At 52.9% G+C, this 16891-nt stretch overlaps 1 protein-coding gene across 2 annotated transcripts; it reads right to left on the reverse strand.

Moving 5' to 3' along the window:
* Window positions 1–261: 261 nt before the first annotated feature.
* ELOVL1 (ELOVL fatty acid elongase 1) lies at window positions 262–14320 on the reverse strand. 2 transcript variants are annotated; one of them, XM_064428605.1, is made up of 8 exons: window positions 14257–14320; window positions 3979–4038; window positions 3342–3532; window positions 3105–3185; window positions 2841–2897; window positions 2408–2513; window positions 2121–2257; window positions 262–1718 (listed from the first exon to the last, which is right to left on the reverse strand). In XM_064428605.1, exons 1-8 carry the CDS (start codon window positions 14300–14302, stop codon window positions 1464–1466), a joined length of 933 nt encoding a protein of 310 aa, XP_064284675.1. In that variant the 5' UTR covers window positions 14303–14320; the 3' UTR covers window positions 262–1463. The 2 variants fall into 2 exon arrangements, with proteins under 2 accessions (XP_064284675.1, XP_064284676.1); XM_064428606.1 differs by lacking the exon at window positions 14257–14320 and adding an exon at window positions 14121–14140.
* Window positions 14321–16891: the final 2571 nt, after the last annotated feature.

Consider the following 16891-nt stretch of genomic DNA (forward strand, 5'->3'; position numbering starts at 1 on the left):
CAGCCATTTTCTGATAGGGTGGAGTCACTTTCACAACAGAAGCCTTGACACGCATCCAGCTCTGAGCACTGCTCTACCAAAACACTTTGAAACAATCTGCCATCTGCTTCATCAGCACACAACTATCACCCTCTTCCCCCCAGCACAAACCTGCCACACCAGCTGCTTCTCCCAGCCCTGCCTTCAACCACACTGGGCAGGACCAAGCACCTGGAAGAGCTTTTGCTCATATTGAGCCAAGAAAACAAGAGGACAGAGCCATTTCTCCTTCTGTTTGTTTATTTGTCATAGAAGAGCAGCCCAATCTGACAGGGCCTGGCTCCTTCACCTCGTCCTCGAGGCCATCAGCATGTTTTGGTTACAATCAGAGCAGGTGACGGGCACCAGGCCAGGAAGAGCAGCTGCACTGCCCTGCTGAAGGGCAGAGCACATCTTCACACAGGCCCAGTCAGATCCACAGAGGCAAGAGGTGCTCACTCTTGCACCACAGCCGAGCACACTTAAAACCGCCCTCCACTGTGCTCAGGCTAGGCCAGAGCAGGGCTGGACCCAAGCAGGAGAGCCCAGCAGCTGATTTTAGGGGCACTTATTGCTCAAGTCTTGAATTTACAGGAATGGAAGTGGTCCAAGACTAGGCTGAGCTTGGTCTCCCCCGCTCTGGAGCAAGCCACCAGCTGCCTTAGAGGATCAGGTAAGTGTGGCTTGAGCACACACTGAGCACCCAGCCCAGGCACAAGAACAGCAAGGCAACCTGGGCTTATCACATGGGGGAAGCCTTTCAGGCTGTCACAGCCCCTGCTATGTACCAGGCACAGGCATGGGTACCGTACTGGGCAGGTCTGGGCCCTGAAGTCCCAGACTGCCCCTACGTTCTCCACAGACACCTGGGCACAGATATGCCAGGGCAGGACTCCCAAGCTGGGCACACAGGGACCAGAAGGGACATGCAGCACTGTGGCATAGAACAAAGTGGCACAAGGCATCATAGAGCAGGAGCACTCACACATGAGCTGGCAGTAACAAGCAGCCAGGGATGAATCTGCTCGTCCACACAAGCTCTTGTGAGTCAGGGAAGAGGAGAGGGCACCAGGACAGGAAGCAGTCTCTTCTTTTGGTCCTACTCAGAAGGAAATGGCCCCTAGGCAGAAGAGCCAGATGTAGGCACTTGGGGAAAGTTCCTTTGGAAACACTGGAATGGGACTGCAGCCCCACAGCTGTGATGCAGGCAGTTGCCTCTCTGCTCAGCAACACTGAGAAACAGCACAAGCCCTCCCAAAGCAGAAGAGGCCCATGGCTGCTCAGAGCAGAGGGGCTGAGCATGCAGACAGGGGACAGCAGGACTGGGCACGGGGGTACAACAGTCTGTAGGCACTTGACTTGGCTAGTGGCACCCAGGAGCAGAGGGACAGGTCCCAGCTGCCTCTGCCCCGGGGCTCTCATTGGCTCTGGGAGCACTTTACCCTCTAGTTGGCTTTGACCTTGCCATTGGTGACAGTGCCATTTTCATGGATGCTGCTACCGTTGTGCTGGGCTTCTTGTTGAGCCACCCTGGGCAACCGTTTGCCTTTGGTGTAGGACTGGTACCAAAAGTTGGAGAAGAGGATGAAGAAGATGGTCCCATAAATCCAGATAAGGTGAATGAAGATGGGGAACTGGTATTGGCAGTTGGGCATGAAGTAATACTGGGAGATGTGGATGGAGACAATCACAAACTGTGCCTGGGAGCAAGGCAGAATAAGAACAAGTTATTCATGGGAGCAGGGTCAGGGAACCCACTAGAGACCTTATTTTTAAAGGCAACACCTAGACCCCTTTCCCAGTCTGAAGCACAGGTCCTTATGGTGAGGCATTCAGCAGCAACTGGAAGAGGCAGGCATAAGTCTCAGAGCAGCATATGCCTCTCACCCTCCCAACATGGCTGCAGCCCATGAGGTGAACAGCACCCACACCCCAACCAGGCTGGTAGGGCTATCAGAGGTCCACAGTGGGGCAAAGCTGCTAAAAACTCAGAGCAATATGCTACAGAGGAGACAACTGCTGCTGACAGCACCTTTCAGAGGTATAAGGGCTGGCCTGCCCTTCACATCAGGCACATGCTCTGCTCTACCTCACAGACTCACCAGCTGGATGGCTGTGATGTGCTTCTTCCACCACAGGTACTTCTGAAAGGCAGGTCCTGCTGCTGAGAGCCCATAGTAGAAATACATGACAACATGCACCATGGAATTGATCATGGCATGGAATGAGCCCATTCCCCCTGTTAAGACAGATTTTCCTTAGTGTAAGTCAATACTCCACAGCAATCAGCACTACACAGTTGCTAAGAGCACAGAAGGGTCAAAAACCCCTTCTCAGCATGCTGGGGTAACCATACCCAATCCATGCACCCAGACAGTTGCCATCTTACCTGGACCAAACTTCGCTCCCCACCACCAGCTCCATGGCAGAACAGAGTGGTGGAAAAGGTGCAGGAATGTGACCTGTTCATTCTTCTTCCGCAGGACAAAGATCACCTGCAATGAAAGCCCAACAGCATTAAGAACCTGCAGCCCTGGGAGCAGCTAGAGCAGGCTGGGCTACTAATTCAGTGCGTGATCTCCATGATGCTTCCCACCCTCCCCACTCATTGTCATCACCCATTAGGTCACCCCACAGCTTCCAGAGCTGTAGCATGTAAAGAGTGGCCTCAGTACTAATATTCCTGGATGGCCTCCTTGGCAGTGATGCCAGACAGAAACACTACCAGGTAAGACTGGAAGGGCTGCAAAAGCACCTCCCCAAATACACTGGGCTCAGCTCCCTGCCCAGCAAGGGGTGAAAAGGCCTTCTCAGTAACTCACCGTGTCTGTCAGTTCAATGAACTTGGAGAACACAAAGAGCCAAGCAACACTGACCATCTGTAACAGAACAGGTTAACATTAGAGACCTGCCTCAGCCTGAACAAGCTCAGTGAGGGAAGGGCTTCATACGGTTACCCTGGCATGAAACCAAGGCCCAGAGACTGCACATTCTCTGCCTCAGGAAAGACAGGAGCTGTGACCCTGCCACCCAAACACAACCACTAAAGGCCATCCCCACTTATCAGGAGAGGGATGAAAACTCACCCTGAGGGCCTTGGGGTCCTGTGAGAAGTCTACAGGGTCACATCGCCAGGTGTACCCAGTGAGCCACCCTGCCATCAGGAACTGCAACAAGAGCATCATCAAGGTGAGGCCTAACACATCATCCAGTGCACATCAAGCTCAGAAGAGCAGGGAACAGCCAGGAAAAGGGCTCTCCATCACCCACACAGCCTGCACACGCTGCTTTACGCGTGCCTGACCAAGCTACCGACAACTCACCTCATAGACTATGTAAAGGGAGAGTCCCACCAGAAAGAAGTTGTATAGCACCATGAACTTCTTCAGGTTTAAAGGCTTCCTGTTGGCCATTAGCCGGGGACCCAAGGATAGGACAAAGTAGACATATCCCAGAAGGATGCCCATCACAAGGAATGGGGACTGCATCAGTGGGTAATCAGCGATGCGGGGGTCTGCAGAAAGAGCCACAGTGCAGAGCAATTAGCATCCTCACCTCAGGCTGCTGCCAGCAGTGCTGCTGCCGCAGTGGAGGCAAGGGCACGGCAATCCTGCTCTAGGACACGAGTGCAAGTAGGGAAGCAGTCTGGGAGCAGAGGCTGGTGAAGTCAGCCAGACTCAGCACAGTATAGCCTGAAGCCATGCTGCAGGGCAGCCTGGAGATCACCTGCCCAGGAGAACACAAATGCCCCAAAACAATTTACACAGTCACTGATGCAAGACAGCCTCATAACAGGCAGCACAAAAACCCCAGAGTTGCATCTGGCAACTGTGTAAGGGCAATGGCAGGATGCAGTTACACCAAGGGATGCTTCAGGGATGACAGACCACCCCCCAGTGCCTCAGGCAGTAAAGCATGTAGTGCTACCTGTCTGATAGCTGGGCAGAGCCAAACACTGACCTGCTTTCTTCATGAAGTCCTGATACATAGTCACAATCCCCTCCATGGTGGTGGCAGTGTCTGTGTGGAAAGAGGCAGGGAAGATCAAGTAGGTGTTTTCTCAGGACCACAGCCTACAGAGCACAGCCCTGCAGACCAGTAAACTCCAAGCCCAGTTTCAGAGAAACAGTCATGTATCTGGCCAGTGCTGCTTTCAGCTGATCACACACCAGAATCCACTTTCCAGATGAGCCACAGGCCTCCTCACTTCTCACAGAGCCTGGCTCTGTTTCCCCAGCTCTGCTGGGAACCCCATCATCGAATGCCAGCAGTCCTTCCAAGGCAAGAACCCAACATTTCAAGCCAGCTAGGAAAGCTTCCAACCTCAGCACTGTATCTCCAGACCCTTAATCTTGCTCCTGCTGTACAAGCTCAAGCATTATCATCCACAAGCACCATGACATTGCCAGCAGCATTGGCAGCCATATCTACTCAGCACACTTCTCTGTGTGACCCTGGAGCAGAGATGCAGGGCTGGCCCACACTCTCCACAGCGCAGTGCTTTTATGGTCAGCTTTGGGCTCCTGCCAATTGATTCCCATCAGAGAAGCAACACACCATCACTGGCAGGCCCATTACATGAGGAAGGAAATCCATAGGTTCAGAAACAAACATCAGTTTCTGGTGTCAGAGTTCCTGGTTTCACATCCTTACACAAAACCCCCTGGACAAGAAACTACTACCACATAATCTAGTACCTCAGAGGCCAGGTGCATCCTGCTTGGCAATGGCATTTCCACTGCCCTTCCAGACAAGAGAAAGCCATATGATGGAAGGCTGCAGGGAGAAAGACTGGCACTCCCCATACTTGCTCAGCCTCAATATGAACACACACCAGAAAGTGATCTGGGCAGATGCTCTCCAGAAAAGCAGGAAGGGCCGAGGCTCTTACTGCTGCAGGCAAGTTTTAAACACCCTCACCCATCCCCTGTGCTCCCCAACCTCTCCCCAGCCCACAGGACACCAGAGCAGCAGGAAGGGAGGCAGAGCTTAGGCACAGCCTCAGCTGACTCATCCATCTGTGAGGGAGGCATTCCCCACAGCTGCTACCAGACATTCCACCTACCCCTTCCAGGAAGGTGCACAGGAGTCACTGCTCACGCATGCCTGGGGAAATGGGTCCCCAGCCCAGCCTTCCCAGGAGGTATATTGCTGCCACCAGCAGGAAGCACATGGCCTCTTCCAGACCAGCAGCTAGGAGGCTGAAGCCAGAGTACCCTTCTTCCCAGTAAGGTCCCTGAGTACTCAGCAGCCACTGCCACCTCAAGCCCTCACCAGACAACACCAGCACTGCACCTTCAGCTCACAGCAAGAGAAGAGCTCAATGTCATTGCTGTAGGCAGGATGGCAGCAGACACTTCCTGTGCAGAGCTACCAGGCACCTCCATAGCAGGCTTTGCCAGCAGTAATCTTCAGGGGGCCTGGCACACACCATTCTGGTTCACCATTCCCTGCAAATCAGTTTGGTGCAGCAGCAGTGCTGGCTCTGTGCCTGCCCAGTCATACCCTCTGCATTCCTCCAGACTGGGGAGTGCCACCTAACCTCTTTGCAAGGGCAGCAGGCAGGAAGAGGTCTCCTCCTTCACCTCAATTGTCCAAAACACCCATTCCCCCAAGCAAGGCTCCAGAGCAGCCTGCACAGTCACGCAGCCCAAGGACAGAGCCCAAGAAGTTCTGCTGTGTTTCAGAAAGCTCAGAAGGTAGTTCCTTATGCAATTGTGGAGGCAGATGAAGCAATAGGACAAAGCCCGCTTAGGACTGATCCCCCCACATAGCAGGGGCACCACAGCAGCAAAATACACATTCACCCTCCCAAGCAAGGTTTCAAAGGGTTTAATAGCAAGTAATACTCACATGTAGTATCACCGTGATGCAAGAAATATTTAAGGTTCTGGGTACTGCCAAGATAATCCACTCACCGTGTGCAGCAAAAGCCAGCTACAAGTGTAGCAGAAACTATTGCATCCTTAAGAGACACTCAAGGCTCAGCTGTGGGAAATACACTAAGTACAAGTCTGGAAAGCTGCTGAGCTTTATGTTGCTTTAATGGCTAAGAGCAAGCTCCAAACTTGTCTGTCTAGTTTCAGCTTTCAACCACTACATCCAGCTACACCTTTATTTGCTAGATTGAGGAGCCCTCAAGAGTCAGCTCCCAGCAGAGGCACCTGACTATTCAAGGTCTGTGTTTATCTTATCAAGGTGAATGAGTCAACCTTACTACAGGTCCAGGGCAGAGACAAAAATCCTGCCGAGTACTTGCCTATTTTGAGCAGGTTAGGATGAGAAGAGAGTGTCAGCTGTCTTTGAGCTCATAGCTACATCTCACACTGCAGAAGCACGCTTGAGCTCAGACACTACAGATCACTTCCCTGACTCTGGGCCAAAGCCTCCAGTACCACTGGCCAACTAGGACCCAGCTCAAAACAATTCAGGGTCCATGACAACTATTCTCCCAAGCAGTGGGAGAAGTTCATTTCAAACCAGGACTAGCACAGAAGTCCCTACCAGTGTGAACAGTAATAAGTTTGTCTTATTGATGTTTTGAGAAGTGCCTCCAACACTCCTACAGCCACACATGCCACAGGAAGCTGGGAGGCTTTGGACTTGATCTGAACACAGGCTCTGGGCAAGCACCAAGAACTAGTAGAATTATGCTGCAGGCCCTTATGGAAAGGACCTATATGTTTTCCTCGGTTTCTCTAGGCAGAATAACATCCTGCTAAATTAAGTTAACAGAGCAACCACATCTCCAGGGAAACCCTGAGATTTTCTGGTCTTTGGAAGACCTGGCACCTGTCCCCACTGCTACATCATCCTACATCAAAGTGGCCAAAGTATGCCTTGCTCAGTGAGCAGATGCAGGTATGTCTTGCCCTCCCCTGTCCCTCAAGGGGCAGCCACTGGCCTTGGGGTGTTGACAGTCAAGCAGCAAAGTGGAAGTTACAGGGCACACCCAAGAGTCACCTTCACTGGGCAGGGGGATGTGAAGTGCACTGGCCTGCCTAAACTATGACTGCTCCATGCCAGCCTTTCAGGTGCAGGGGTTTTCCAGCACAGAGCACCAACTGCCCAGGAACCTGAACTCTCGTCTGTGCACAGCACCCCTCCGCACTTTGAGAGGGGTTCACCACCCACATGGGCATCATTACTGCACTCCACGCCACACTGCACATCACTCACTGCAGGTGTTCACAGCTCAGTGGTTGGATCTGTCCTCTCTGCACATGGGGGACACTTATCTTCCTCTAACTCTTCCTAAATCCTGACCTTCTTAAGCAAGGAGCTGGGAAGAGATGCAGAACTCAAAACTGAGCCTTGAACAGCTGAAGAGAAATCAAGCAAATAGGTCCAAGCATCCCAAATGAGCAGGAACCCTAGGGGCCCAAACACACCCTAGATGATACAGAGAAACCTTACAACACATCTCCTATCTCTCAGCAACAGCGAGTCACTTCCCCGTGTCAGACAAAAAGTTCCCACTATTTGCAAACTAGAGTATCAGGCCAGAATCTGCTCCAGTAACCAACACCAAGGATTAAATACTTGCTTACGCCAAGCAATGTGTAGACTGCATATTTCCAGCAAGCTATACAGCTAATTAGTGCAACTTCAGCAACAACAGCAAGGCCTTTTATGTCCAGCCCCGGTCAGACCACAGCACTGTCAGAACCATGACACTGACAGAGAGCAGAGCTCAAGCCAATAAGTTTTGTTGACAGCCTTGCAGGGCACACATCTCCCCACACAACAACTATCTGCAAGCAACAGACTCTGCCCCAGACATCGAACACTCCTACACCTCAGCATTCAGGTCAGAAATCAGTCCTGTAATAAGTGCAAAAGCAAACACCCTCATCTCCCCACTAGTTTAATTAAAGGCAGCACCAAAACCTTCTGGTAGATGGCCACAGAGCTGCCACCCCAGGGAGAGCTGGCACAGGGCCCTTGCTGAACTGCCTAAAGCAGGCCTGGCCCTGTGGGGCTTCCCAGGGAGTAGCAGCCCTCAAAGGTCAGGAGATAATCAGTTGGCCAGATGTGAAACTAACATCCCTGACCTACAAGCTGGCAACAAGGCTTGCTGCCTGATGCAGCTTTGAGCTCCAGCACCTCTCAGGAAGAGGCATCTTCCTCCCCCAGCTCCCCACCACAGCACCCACCCAATTGCCTGGCATTCCAGAAAATCACCATGGGATCTAACAAAGCCTGCACACAGCCCCAAGTGCCCATGGATTACATTTCCCTGCAGAAGAGTGGAACTGATCAAGCCAGCCACAGACAGGGGTGTGTACTGCACACACAAGGCTGGCACCACAAAACTTCCCCACCAAGAGCTGACAGCCACAGCTCCAGCAGCTTTCCTGAGCTTATGCACAAGTGAATCCAGCAAGATGAGGAACATGAACATTTTTCTGCCCCAAACAACACACAGGCAGCAAGGCAGTCACAGCAAAAAGAGAGAAGGATCCCAGCCAGCAATAAGCTGCAAACTCCTGTTTTCTATCAACTCTGCAGTGGGATCACTCTAAGACTGAAGTGCACAGTGAAGCACAGGAAACTGAATTTGGATCTCCACTGTCTGCTGCTCTGTGCCCAGTGAAAGGGAGAGGGGCTTCTAACCAGGCAGTACACACTTATTTCACACACAGCATCTCCTAACACCAGCTCAAACACATGCAGCAGAGGCCACTCAACAGGAGAGCTGTATTCAAGTACACTTGCATTCCTGCTAATAATTTCAGCCATTCACTGAAGACTCAAGCTAAGATAGCATTGCCCACATGCTTCTAAAGTAATGTTTTTTCTCAAAAGAAATCAGTATAAAGATATGCCTGTCACCAGCTCACCAGCCACAGAAGACAAGTCTGGCAGGACAACCAGAGCTTCTATGCTTTAAATGTGGAAAGCCACACCAACAGATATAGGTAGTAAAGCAACTCTGCTAGCCTGGCACCTCAGCTCTGAGGACCTGGGGCAAACGCTGATTGGAATTTGAGAACAACCAGTCCCAGAACTCCATTCACAACTTAACTACAAAGACTTTATACTAGCACCACCAGATAAGTTTTTCTATTTGAATCCTTGCCATTGGTCACTTCCTCTGGCTCACCTACTTTGTGATGAGTGTCGAAGGACACAGCCAACAACCTGGTACTGCGTGTTCTACACCAGCATTCTCTGAAGTCAGTGCAGGAGGTACTGAGTGACACAAGGGATGCCAGCTCTCCAAGTCGTGATATGTAACAGCTCTTGCAAGAGGTGCTATTGCAACCGATGAGGGCATCACCCTGGCTGGGTGGGTGCTGCCCCTGGCACACTGGATCCAAGTGCCAGGAAGTGTCCTGCCTGAAGTTGAGCCGTTTCCTCATCCTCACTAAGTGTGTGTTAATACCTACCACTCTCTCACGCAGTGGCTGTAAAACCCTGAGGCCTTTGGACAGCATCCTACAAACAGATTAGGCTCTCCACTTCCCATACTCACTGGAAGCAGGGAAAGCAAGAGGAGACTCCCAGATTAGCAGAAAGCTCTGACTGACAGTCAGTGTGGCACCTCACAAGCTTTCAGGGAAAGGGGGACATCAATTGCAATAGGGTCAGGTAACCTTGCACAAAAATCAAGGCAGGTATCAGACTTCAAGGTCCCCACAGGAGCATACCTTGCAATAAGAGGTTTAATATGCACAGCATACTTTTTTCAGGGGCAGCACCTCCCCAAACTGTTAAGAGTAGGTTTACCCCTTATCACATTCAAAGCTGGTGGCTGCATATTCAGAGAACTGATATCAGTAGAGATGACAGCATATGAGATAAGGAAAAAAACAGAAAAGGCAACATTAGGCAGAAAATCTGACATAGCAAGGAACAAAGGAATAAAGAAGTGCAGGAAAAAAGTAAACAATACGAGATACCAACAGAAGTGGAAAAAAAGGCATTTCCTTTCTGAACTAACCATATTGATCTGTGTCACTCCCTCATAGAGCACCAGCTGAAGGGGGAAGATCGAGATGGCTGAGCTCCCTCTGTGAAGGCACCCAGCCTCTCCCCAGACTGCACAGAGCACACTCAGGAAGGACAGAACGAGGCAGGAGGGAAGGCAGGGCTACATTGAGCTAGGCCAGCTTCTAACACCTGCATCCAAAATCAGGTCAGCCTTCTAAAGCCACCTAGCAAAGAAACAGAGCACCCTGTCTGGGGGTGGGACAGGCTGTACCACAGCACTCATCTCTGGTTTTAATCACTATGCAAACGCCTCAATACAAGGCTGCACCTCTGTTCTTGCTGCCCTGGCTGTAATCACAACACAGTAATGATTGGTGTGCTCTTCCCCACTCAGGCCTGTGCATTAATTAGACAGGTATATCAAGACAAGACCGACATGAAAATCCACAAAGCAAGAGGCAGAAAGGAAAGACTCAGAAATTCCCTCTAACAGCTTTATTTCAACTATTCAAGAAGACCTTTGGGCCTCAAGAAGCTATGAACCCAGAGCTTCTCAACAATACAAGAAGCTGCTGCCTGGAACTTACCATGACATCAGCTTAGGGTCCTGTACCCTCCACACCAAGAAGGCAGTGCAGTCACACCATCTTCTAACAAGAGAGCAGGATGTTCTCTGATGGTATGAAGCTGTCATATTCCAATAGCACAGTATATGCACCTAGAACCCAACATGCCTGAGGCTTAATGGCTTCCACATTCAAGGAGGTTCACAGCCTTCCAAGCACAAAGAAAGTGAAGCATGAAGCCTGGCTATCTCAACATGGGTGTAGACTGACCACTCAAAGTCAGTGCAATTGCTACTACTGCTGTACCACAGGGAGAGCCTCTTAGGGTTAAGTAAAAGCAGCATGAGTTATAAGATTTGTGTGTGCACAGAGCAAATCTTAAACTATGAGAGCAAGCTAGCTGATCTGATACACAGAGTAAGACAGCTCCTTGCAACAAAGCTGGAGAACTTGCTGCCAGTGACAGCACACCACCTCAAGCCATCCCAGAGCAAAGAATCAACCCTGTGACACACCGAATCAAGAAACATCAGACCCAGTTACCACCTCCACCATCCTCAAGCCACTAAAGGCTCAGAATGCAGACAAGAGCCTGATGGTGGGGAATAGGCTGTGGCAGCTGCAACTTGTCATCTCTGAGCAACAGCAGCCCCACAACTCCTGCAGGGAAGAGTCCTGGCTCCTGGGGACCGTCTCCTCCCTAAAAGAGCCCAAGCTGCCTCACCTGTTTGACTGGCAAGAACCAGACTTTCCAGCCCAAGTACTCCCACCATCTGACAGCCAGCAGGGCACACACTACCAGAACTCCAGTACAAAAGCACAGAAACACAGAGCATCTCTTGGGCCATCACAGGCACCACTCCCCATGTCCCTTGTAAGTGTCTCAGGCTAAGTGTTCACTGTGCTGTAACCCCCAGCAGAAAAGAAAGCATTCACCTGTAGCATTCAAGGACAGCACCCAGTCAAGCACCTGCCCCAACACCAGCTCCAGAGCTTCCTCAGGATGCAAAGCTGTTCTCCATCAGGAGAGAAAGGAGACACTATGCAACTTCAATAAGCTCCCTTATTTTTTATCTCTAACAAACGGTATGAGACACCTGTAGGTCAGAGTGAGCTTTTACTGACAAGTCTCAGTTTTAACAGTACTTTTATATTACACTTCTTTCCTGAAGGACCACATAATACCCCCCACCAATGGGTTTTCAGGAAACAAAAATAAGAACACAACGTAAGGCAGGACCACAGAGGCCCAGGCTGTGTGGGTGGCACAGCTTAATCCCCACAGCAAGATGTAGCAAGTAGATGCTGCAACAACTGGCATCTTGCTGTTTCTCATAGGAACAGGCTGTTAGCAGCAGCTCACACCCATGAGCTAGAGGGGCTTCCTAGGAAAGAGATAAGGCACACCAGTCTCAGCCAAGCCCCAAGGGCTCAGCCAGCTGTTTGACTCCAAACTACCCTCAAGAAGCTGCCCAGCAGGTCTGGTGGGAAGGTCAGCTCCATCCAGCTAGGAATCTGCCCTGGCTGCATTCTGGTAGAAGAGAAGGTGGTCAGCTTGGGACAGCACAGCAGGACAGATGCACTGCTGCACAGGCAAGCCTGGCCTCCAGGAAGGGAACAGATGCTCTGAGAAAATGCACTAGGAGATAAAGCACCAGTGTTATCCCATGCTGCCCAGTGAGCATAGGAAGGGGTATTCACCCCACTTTTTCCCCAACATGAACAGAACCAATATGATCAGCCACAGGGCAAGTCCCTGACAGCCGCTCTGCAGACAGCGACCCAGGCACTGAGGCACAGACTGACAGCCCCAAAGCTTAGCCTCTTGTTTCAATGCCTATTTATGCTGCCTCATTTACTCTGTTACAACGTAAAAATAAGTAGCTTTCCCAGCTTCCCCTTCGTTACAACAGAGGAACTGGCCCCCGTAAAGAGATCTAGAGACCAAGCCCTGTACTGCCAGTGGTTATCGAGCCCACAGTGGTCCTGGAAACACAGACCCCCGTGAACGACCACACCAGCGCCAGGTCAGCCCGACGCCAGGCAACTGCTGCTACCAGGGGGGTGACAGTGACCTCCTCCTCCTGCCACCGCGTTCCAGAGCGAGGGCCAGCGGGAGGCCAAGCACCTACACGAGCCGGCACTCAAAGCTGACATTGTGTCGCAGCAGCGGGGGAGGCCTGGTACTGCCACCCTGCCCGGAGGAGGAGGAGGAGAGAGCCATCTGAATGGTTACATTGATGCCGACGGCTGGGTAGAAGAAAGCTCCCCGGCCGCCGGGGGCTGCTCGCGCCCCGCTGCCGAGAAGCCCCAGGAGACCACAGCCCTGGGCTGCTCAGCGTACCCGCACGGTGCCCATGGCAGGAGCCGGGCAGCGCCCCGCTCAGCCTTGCTGCCACCCCTGCGAGTCCCTCTGGCAAAGGCCCCGGCCCCGCTGCCGCCGCAGGGAGCGCCAGGTCCCCCCCGCCCGGGCGGCTCCCGGCCCGGCTCGGGTGTGGCGCGGACGGGCCCGGAAGCGGGGCCTGCGCGGCTGGGAAGGGCCGCAGCGGGCCCAGGGAGGCCCCGCGCCGCCGCCGCGACGTGTGGGGGGTCAGCCACCTTCCAGCGAGCCCGCGGGGCTACTCCGCTGCCTGTGGAGCTGGGACTATCCCGCCAAAACGCCAGCAGGGCGATGCCGACCTCGCCCCTGAGGCTGCGGAGCCAGCGGTCCCTGAGCCGGGAAGCAGGCGGACCCTGGGCTCGGGCCACCGGCCAGCAGTGGGGAGGCAGCCCCGTCACGGCCGGGACCCAGCGCGGCCTCTGGCAGAGGCCTGCCGGGACGGGCGCCGGTGTTCGTGCCACGGCACACAGCGTGGAGGGACAGTCCTTCCCCCCGGCCGGCCGGGAAAGCATCCCAGCCTCGCACAGAGGGGCCGGCGCTGCCCCGAAGGAGAGCGGCCGACTGCGGAAGGGAATTGCACCCTTCCCTGGCACCATGGGTGCGCTGAGACAGCGGCACCAGGCTGCCAGCCAAGGAGCGCTGCAGCGCCTCACAGAACCCTGTTGCTTTTGAGAAAAAAAAAAAAAAAAAAAAAAAGAAAGAAGCAACCAAAAACAAAACCAAACCAACCCCACAAAACCACTTCAACAGCTCAACTCGGACTCCCCTCGTGTCCCTCCGTCTGACACGGGCAGGTTCGCACACCGGCGCACTCGCCACACGGTACTGCGGGTACCCCCTTTCCGGGGGGGTGACAGCCTCCACAGCCGCACCCAGCGTGATCGCCCGGCAAGGGCACGTCACAGTATCGCAACACCCATCAGGCCACGGCCTCCCCACCCCTGTGGTGAGCAGACACCACACACCTCCCCCCGTGACCGTGAGCATCCCAGGTGACGGGAACACGGGCATACACACGAGCCTCCCACAGCAGGGTAGTTAACAGGTGCCCAGCCAGCACATGGCTCCCCCGGGGCAGGACCCACCGTTCCTGGCAGCAAAGCTTAACCACCCAAAGCAGCCGAACCCTGCTAAGGCCTCCTCAGCACCCTCCGGCTCTGCAACCACCTTCCGAAGCCCCCTCAGCACTCCCCAACGACCAGCCCCGACCCACCGCTAACCTCGGATACCTCCACCCGAACTCCCCCCTCACAAATACCCCAAATAACCGCTAGACTAGACCAGACATCCCCAGCCCACCCCTTGCCAGGCAAGACCGGGCCCCACACCCTCCACTCCACAGCCACTCGCACTCACCACCAGCCGCACCCCAATCTGCCGCCGCCACGGCCGCCCCCGCCATTAAAGCGGGAAGCCCCGCCCCCTCGCCGCTGCCGATTGGCAGAAAGTGCGGCGTTCCGCCCCCGGGAGAGTCGCGGCCAATCGGCGCTCCCGCCGCGTCCCGCCCGTTCCGTGGCCACGCCCACCGCGGCGGGGCTTGAGGGGCGGGCGGGCTCTGCCGGCGGGGCCGAGCGGCGTGAGGGGACGGGGGAAAATGGCTGGGGAAGGGTGCGGGCTGCGGCAGGGTCAGCGAGCCGTGCGGAGGGCTGGCTCCAGGGTGCTGGTGGCGGCATGAGGCAGACCCGTACAGGTCCATAAACCTGCAGCTCATAGGCTTTTATCCCCCTCGGGACACCGCAACAGGCACGGCGAGCTCTCGGAGGCACCGGACAGAGCCCCGAGAGGCCGCTCTGACCCCGCGCCGCTTCCAGAGCGGTTCCATCCCGCGGCGCCTCCACAGCCAGGCCAATCCGCATCCTAAAAAGTGGCCGGGACTCGACTCGCTCTCCTCTGGTCTGAGGGCATTTTCAGAACTCACTATTCTAATTGTTAGGAATCATCTCATTTCCAGCTTAATTTGATGCACGGCTGGTTAATAAACACTTGTTCCTGTGCCAGCGTTGTAATTTATCTCACCACGGTCCTGCCTCGGTGCTGATGCTACAGTGTGTTTGTAGACTGCAATCATCTCCCTCTCAGCCATTACAGGGAAGACTGAACAAGTTTTTCCAGCATTTTCTCGCTAGTCTGCCTGTCCCTGCACCTAATGCCATGGTAGCTCTTTTTGCTGTACTGCTGTTCACCTTTCCTCCCATGAAGATGGGTGACCAGGAGCAGTTACAGACTTGTGCTCACCTGGTGAGAATTTCCCACCTGGATACAGGCAGGGTTGCCTTTGTGGAGGCAGGTCAGTGTCTCCTCTGGTGACTTTCTTGCTGGTTTTGGGTGGTACAGCATTCCTTTACTTTCCCCTACATTGTTAATGCTCTACAACATTCTGATTTCATCAGATTACACCTAATATTTGTGCCAGTCCTTAAGGAAAATAATTTATAAAAATATCCACAAAGTACCTCAGTAGTAACTTGTGTGTCCTGATATGCTCCCTTTCCTCAATCTTTGCTTTCATCTTGACCTGAACCACTCCTTCCCACGTGGAATTCCTGTGCTTCTTTCTGCCCCAACATCTACCATGGTTCCTAATTGATCCCAAGACTGAGATGCTTCTCTAGAGTCCACGCAGGGCCTAGAGCTTTATAGAAAGGGGTTTTTTTTAAACTATCAACTTAGTCAACATAATAAACTTTATTTTGTCCTCCATTTGGTGCATGCTAGCTGTGTTACTCTTTAACTGGATACTGTTAACACCAGACTGGCAGAGCCAAAGCACTCTGGGTCACTTTTCCTCCCTTGTTAAGTATAGGCATCAGCCTTGTTTGTTACTCTTCACTGTTTTTCTTGATTGTTTTCCTTTTATTTTACATCATTATTTTTATTTGATTTGTGCTCCAATTCAATGGAAACCTTGCTATGTAGTTTGTCATGAAATTAGAGATCAGTGGATTCCTTCACACTCCCTCGTACTGGATTATTTTCCACCTTGTATCCTGCATCTCATAGCTTTCTCCAAGCATTCCTTCTCTCCTCTGGATCCACCCTTGCTGGCAGGCTTGTCAGGCTCTAACAATGAGCCCCAAATTGCACAGCCCAGCCTCTTCCTGCTATTGGAATTAATTTCCAGGTCACTCTCTTTTCTTCTGCTCTGAATGCAATTTATTTCTCCTCTCTTGGTCCTGGACTCTATTTCCCTGTTGTGTCTGCCACCTCCACCATTATTTCTGTGTGGTATTTGCTCATTAGTTGTTTTCATTTCTACTGCATCTTCTGCTTCACTCATTAATTCTCCAACACATCAAATAGATTTCACCATTTTACTTCTCCTCCATCAGTCTCTTCTTTCCACACTCCCTCGCTTTGATGGGTTCCCTTTGTCTGCATATTGGCCTTTGTTTATTTCCCATGCTCAGTGGGTGTCTGGGTTCCTTGGTGCTCACCCTTCCCACACCGTTGGCAGTGCTGCAGCAGCCTGGGCAGGAGCTGGAGCAAGGACCCTGCACCCTGGCTGCAGGGACAAGGATTTGGTGCTGTGCTCCCCAGGGGGGTGATGCAGGGTCCCCTCCTAACCCCCGGGGACAGGCCTCCAGCAAGGACTTGATTAATCTGGTATGTGTTGTGGGTCTGGGTTTCTGCCTTCCAGCCTCTTTGGAAGCAGGGTAGCACAAGAACACACAGCAAAGAAAATCCAAAAATAAGGGAGGTGGGGGAGACAAGTGATGTGACCTGCTGTGTACAGCCTGATCTTCCCAAGGTGTCTTGGGACAGACTCTTTCATAGATGAGTAATCTTCTGCTTGCATCTTGAATCCAGCCCATCTGACCTGAAGTCTGGGGGAGAGAAGCTGTTTGCAGCCAGCCAAGCATGCCACCCTGAGTGCAGTCTGGACCACCAGACCAGAGATGATCTGTCACATGCCTGCACGAGGGAGTCCTGCCTGCTGCAGCCACTCCTGCAGCTGGCACAGCCCTGCAAGTCATTAACTCTTCACCTGCAA

Source organism: Passer domesticus, chromosome 7 (genome assembly GCF_036417665.1).
Source record: "Passer domesticus isolate bPasDom1 chromosome 7, bPasDom1.hap1, whole genome shotgun sequence".
In the NCBI taxonomy this organism is placed as follows: domain Eukaryota; kingdom Metazoa; phylum Chordata; class Aves; order Passeriformes; family Passeridae; genus Passer; species Passer domesticus.

Coding starts and splice junctions, on each gene's coding strand:
- ELOVL1 (XM_064428605.1), bottom strand. CDS start 14,302: ATGGCGGGGGCGGCCGTGGCGGCGGCAGATTGGGGTGCGGCTGGTG. Junction 2,898..3,104: donor AGGACCCCAAGGCCCTCAGG/GTGAGTTTTCAT, acceptor GTTCTGTTACAG/ATGGTCAGTGTTGCTTGGCT. Junction 1,719..2,120: donor ACATCACAGCCATCCAGCTG/GTGAGTCTGTGA, acceptor CCTTGCTCCCAG/GCACAGTTTGTGATTGTCTC.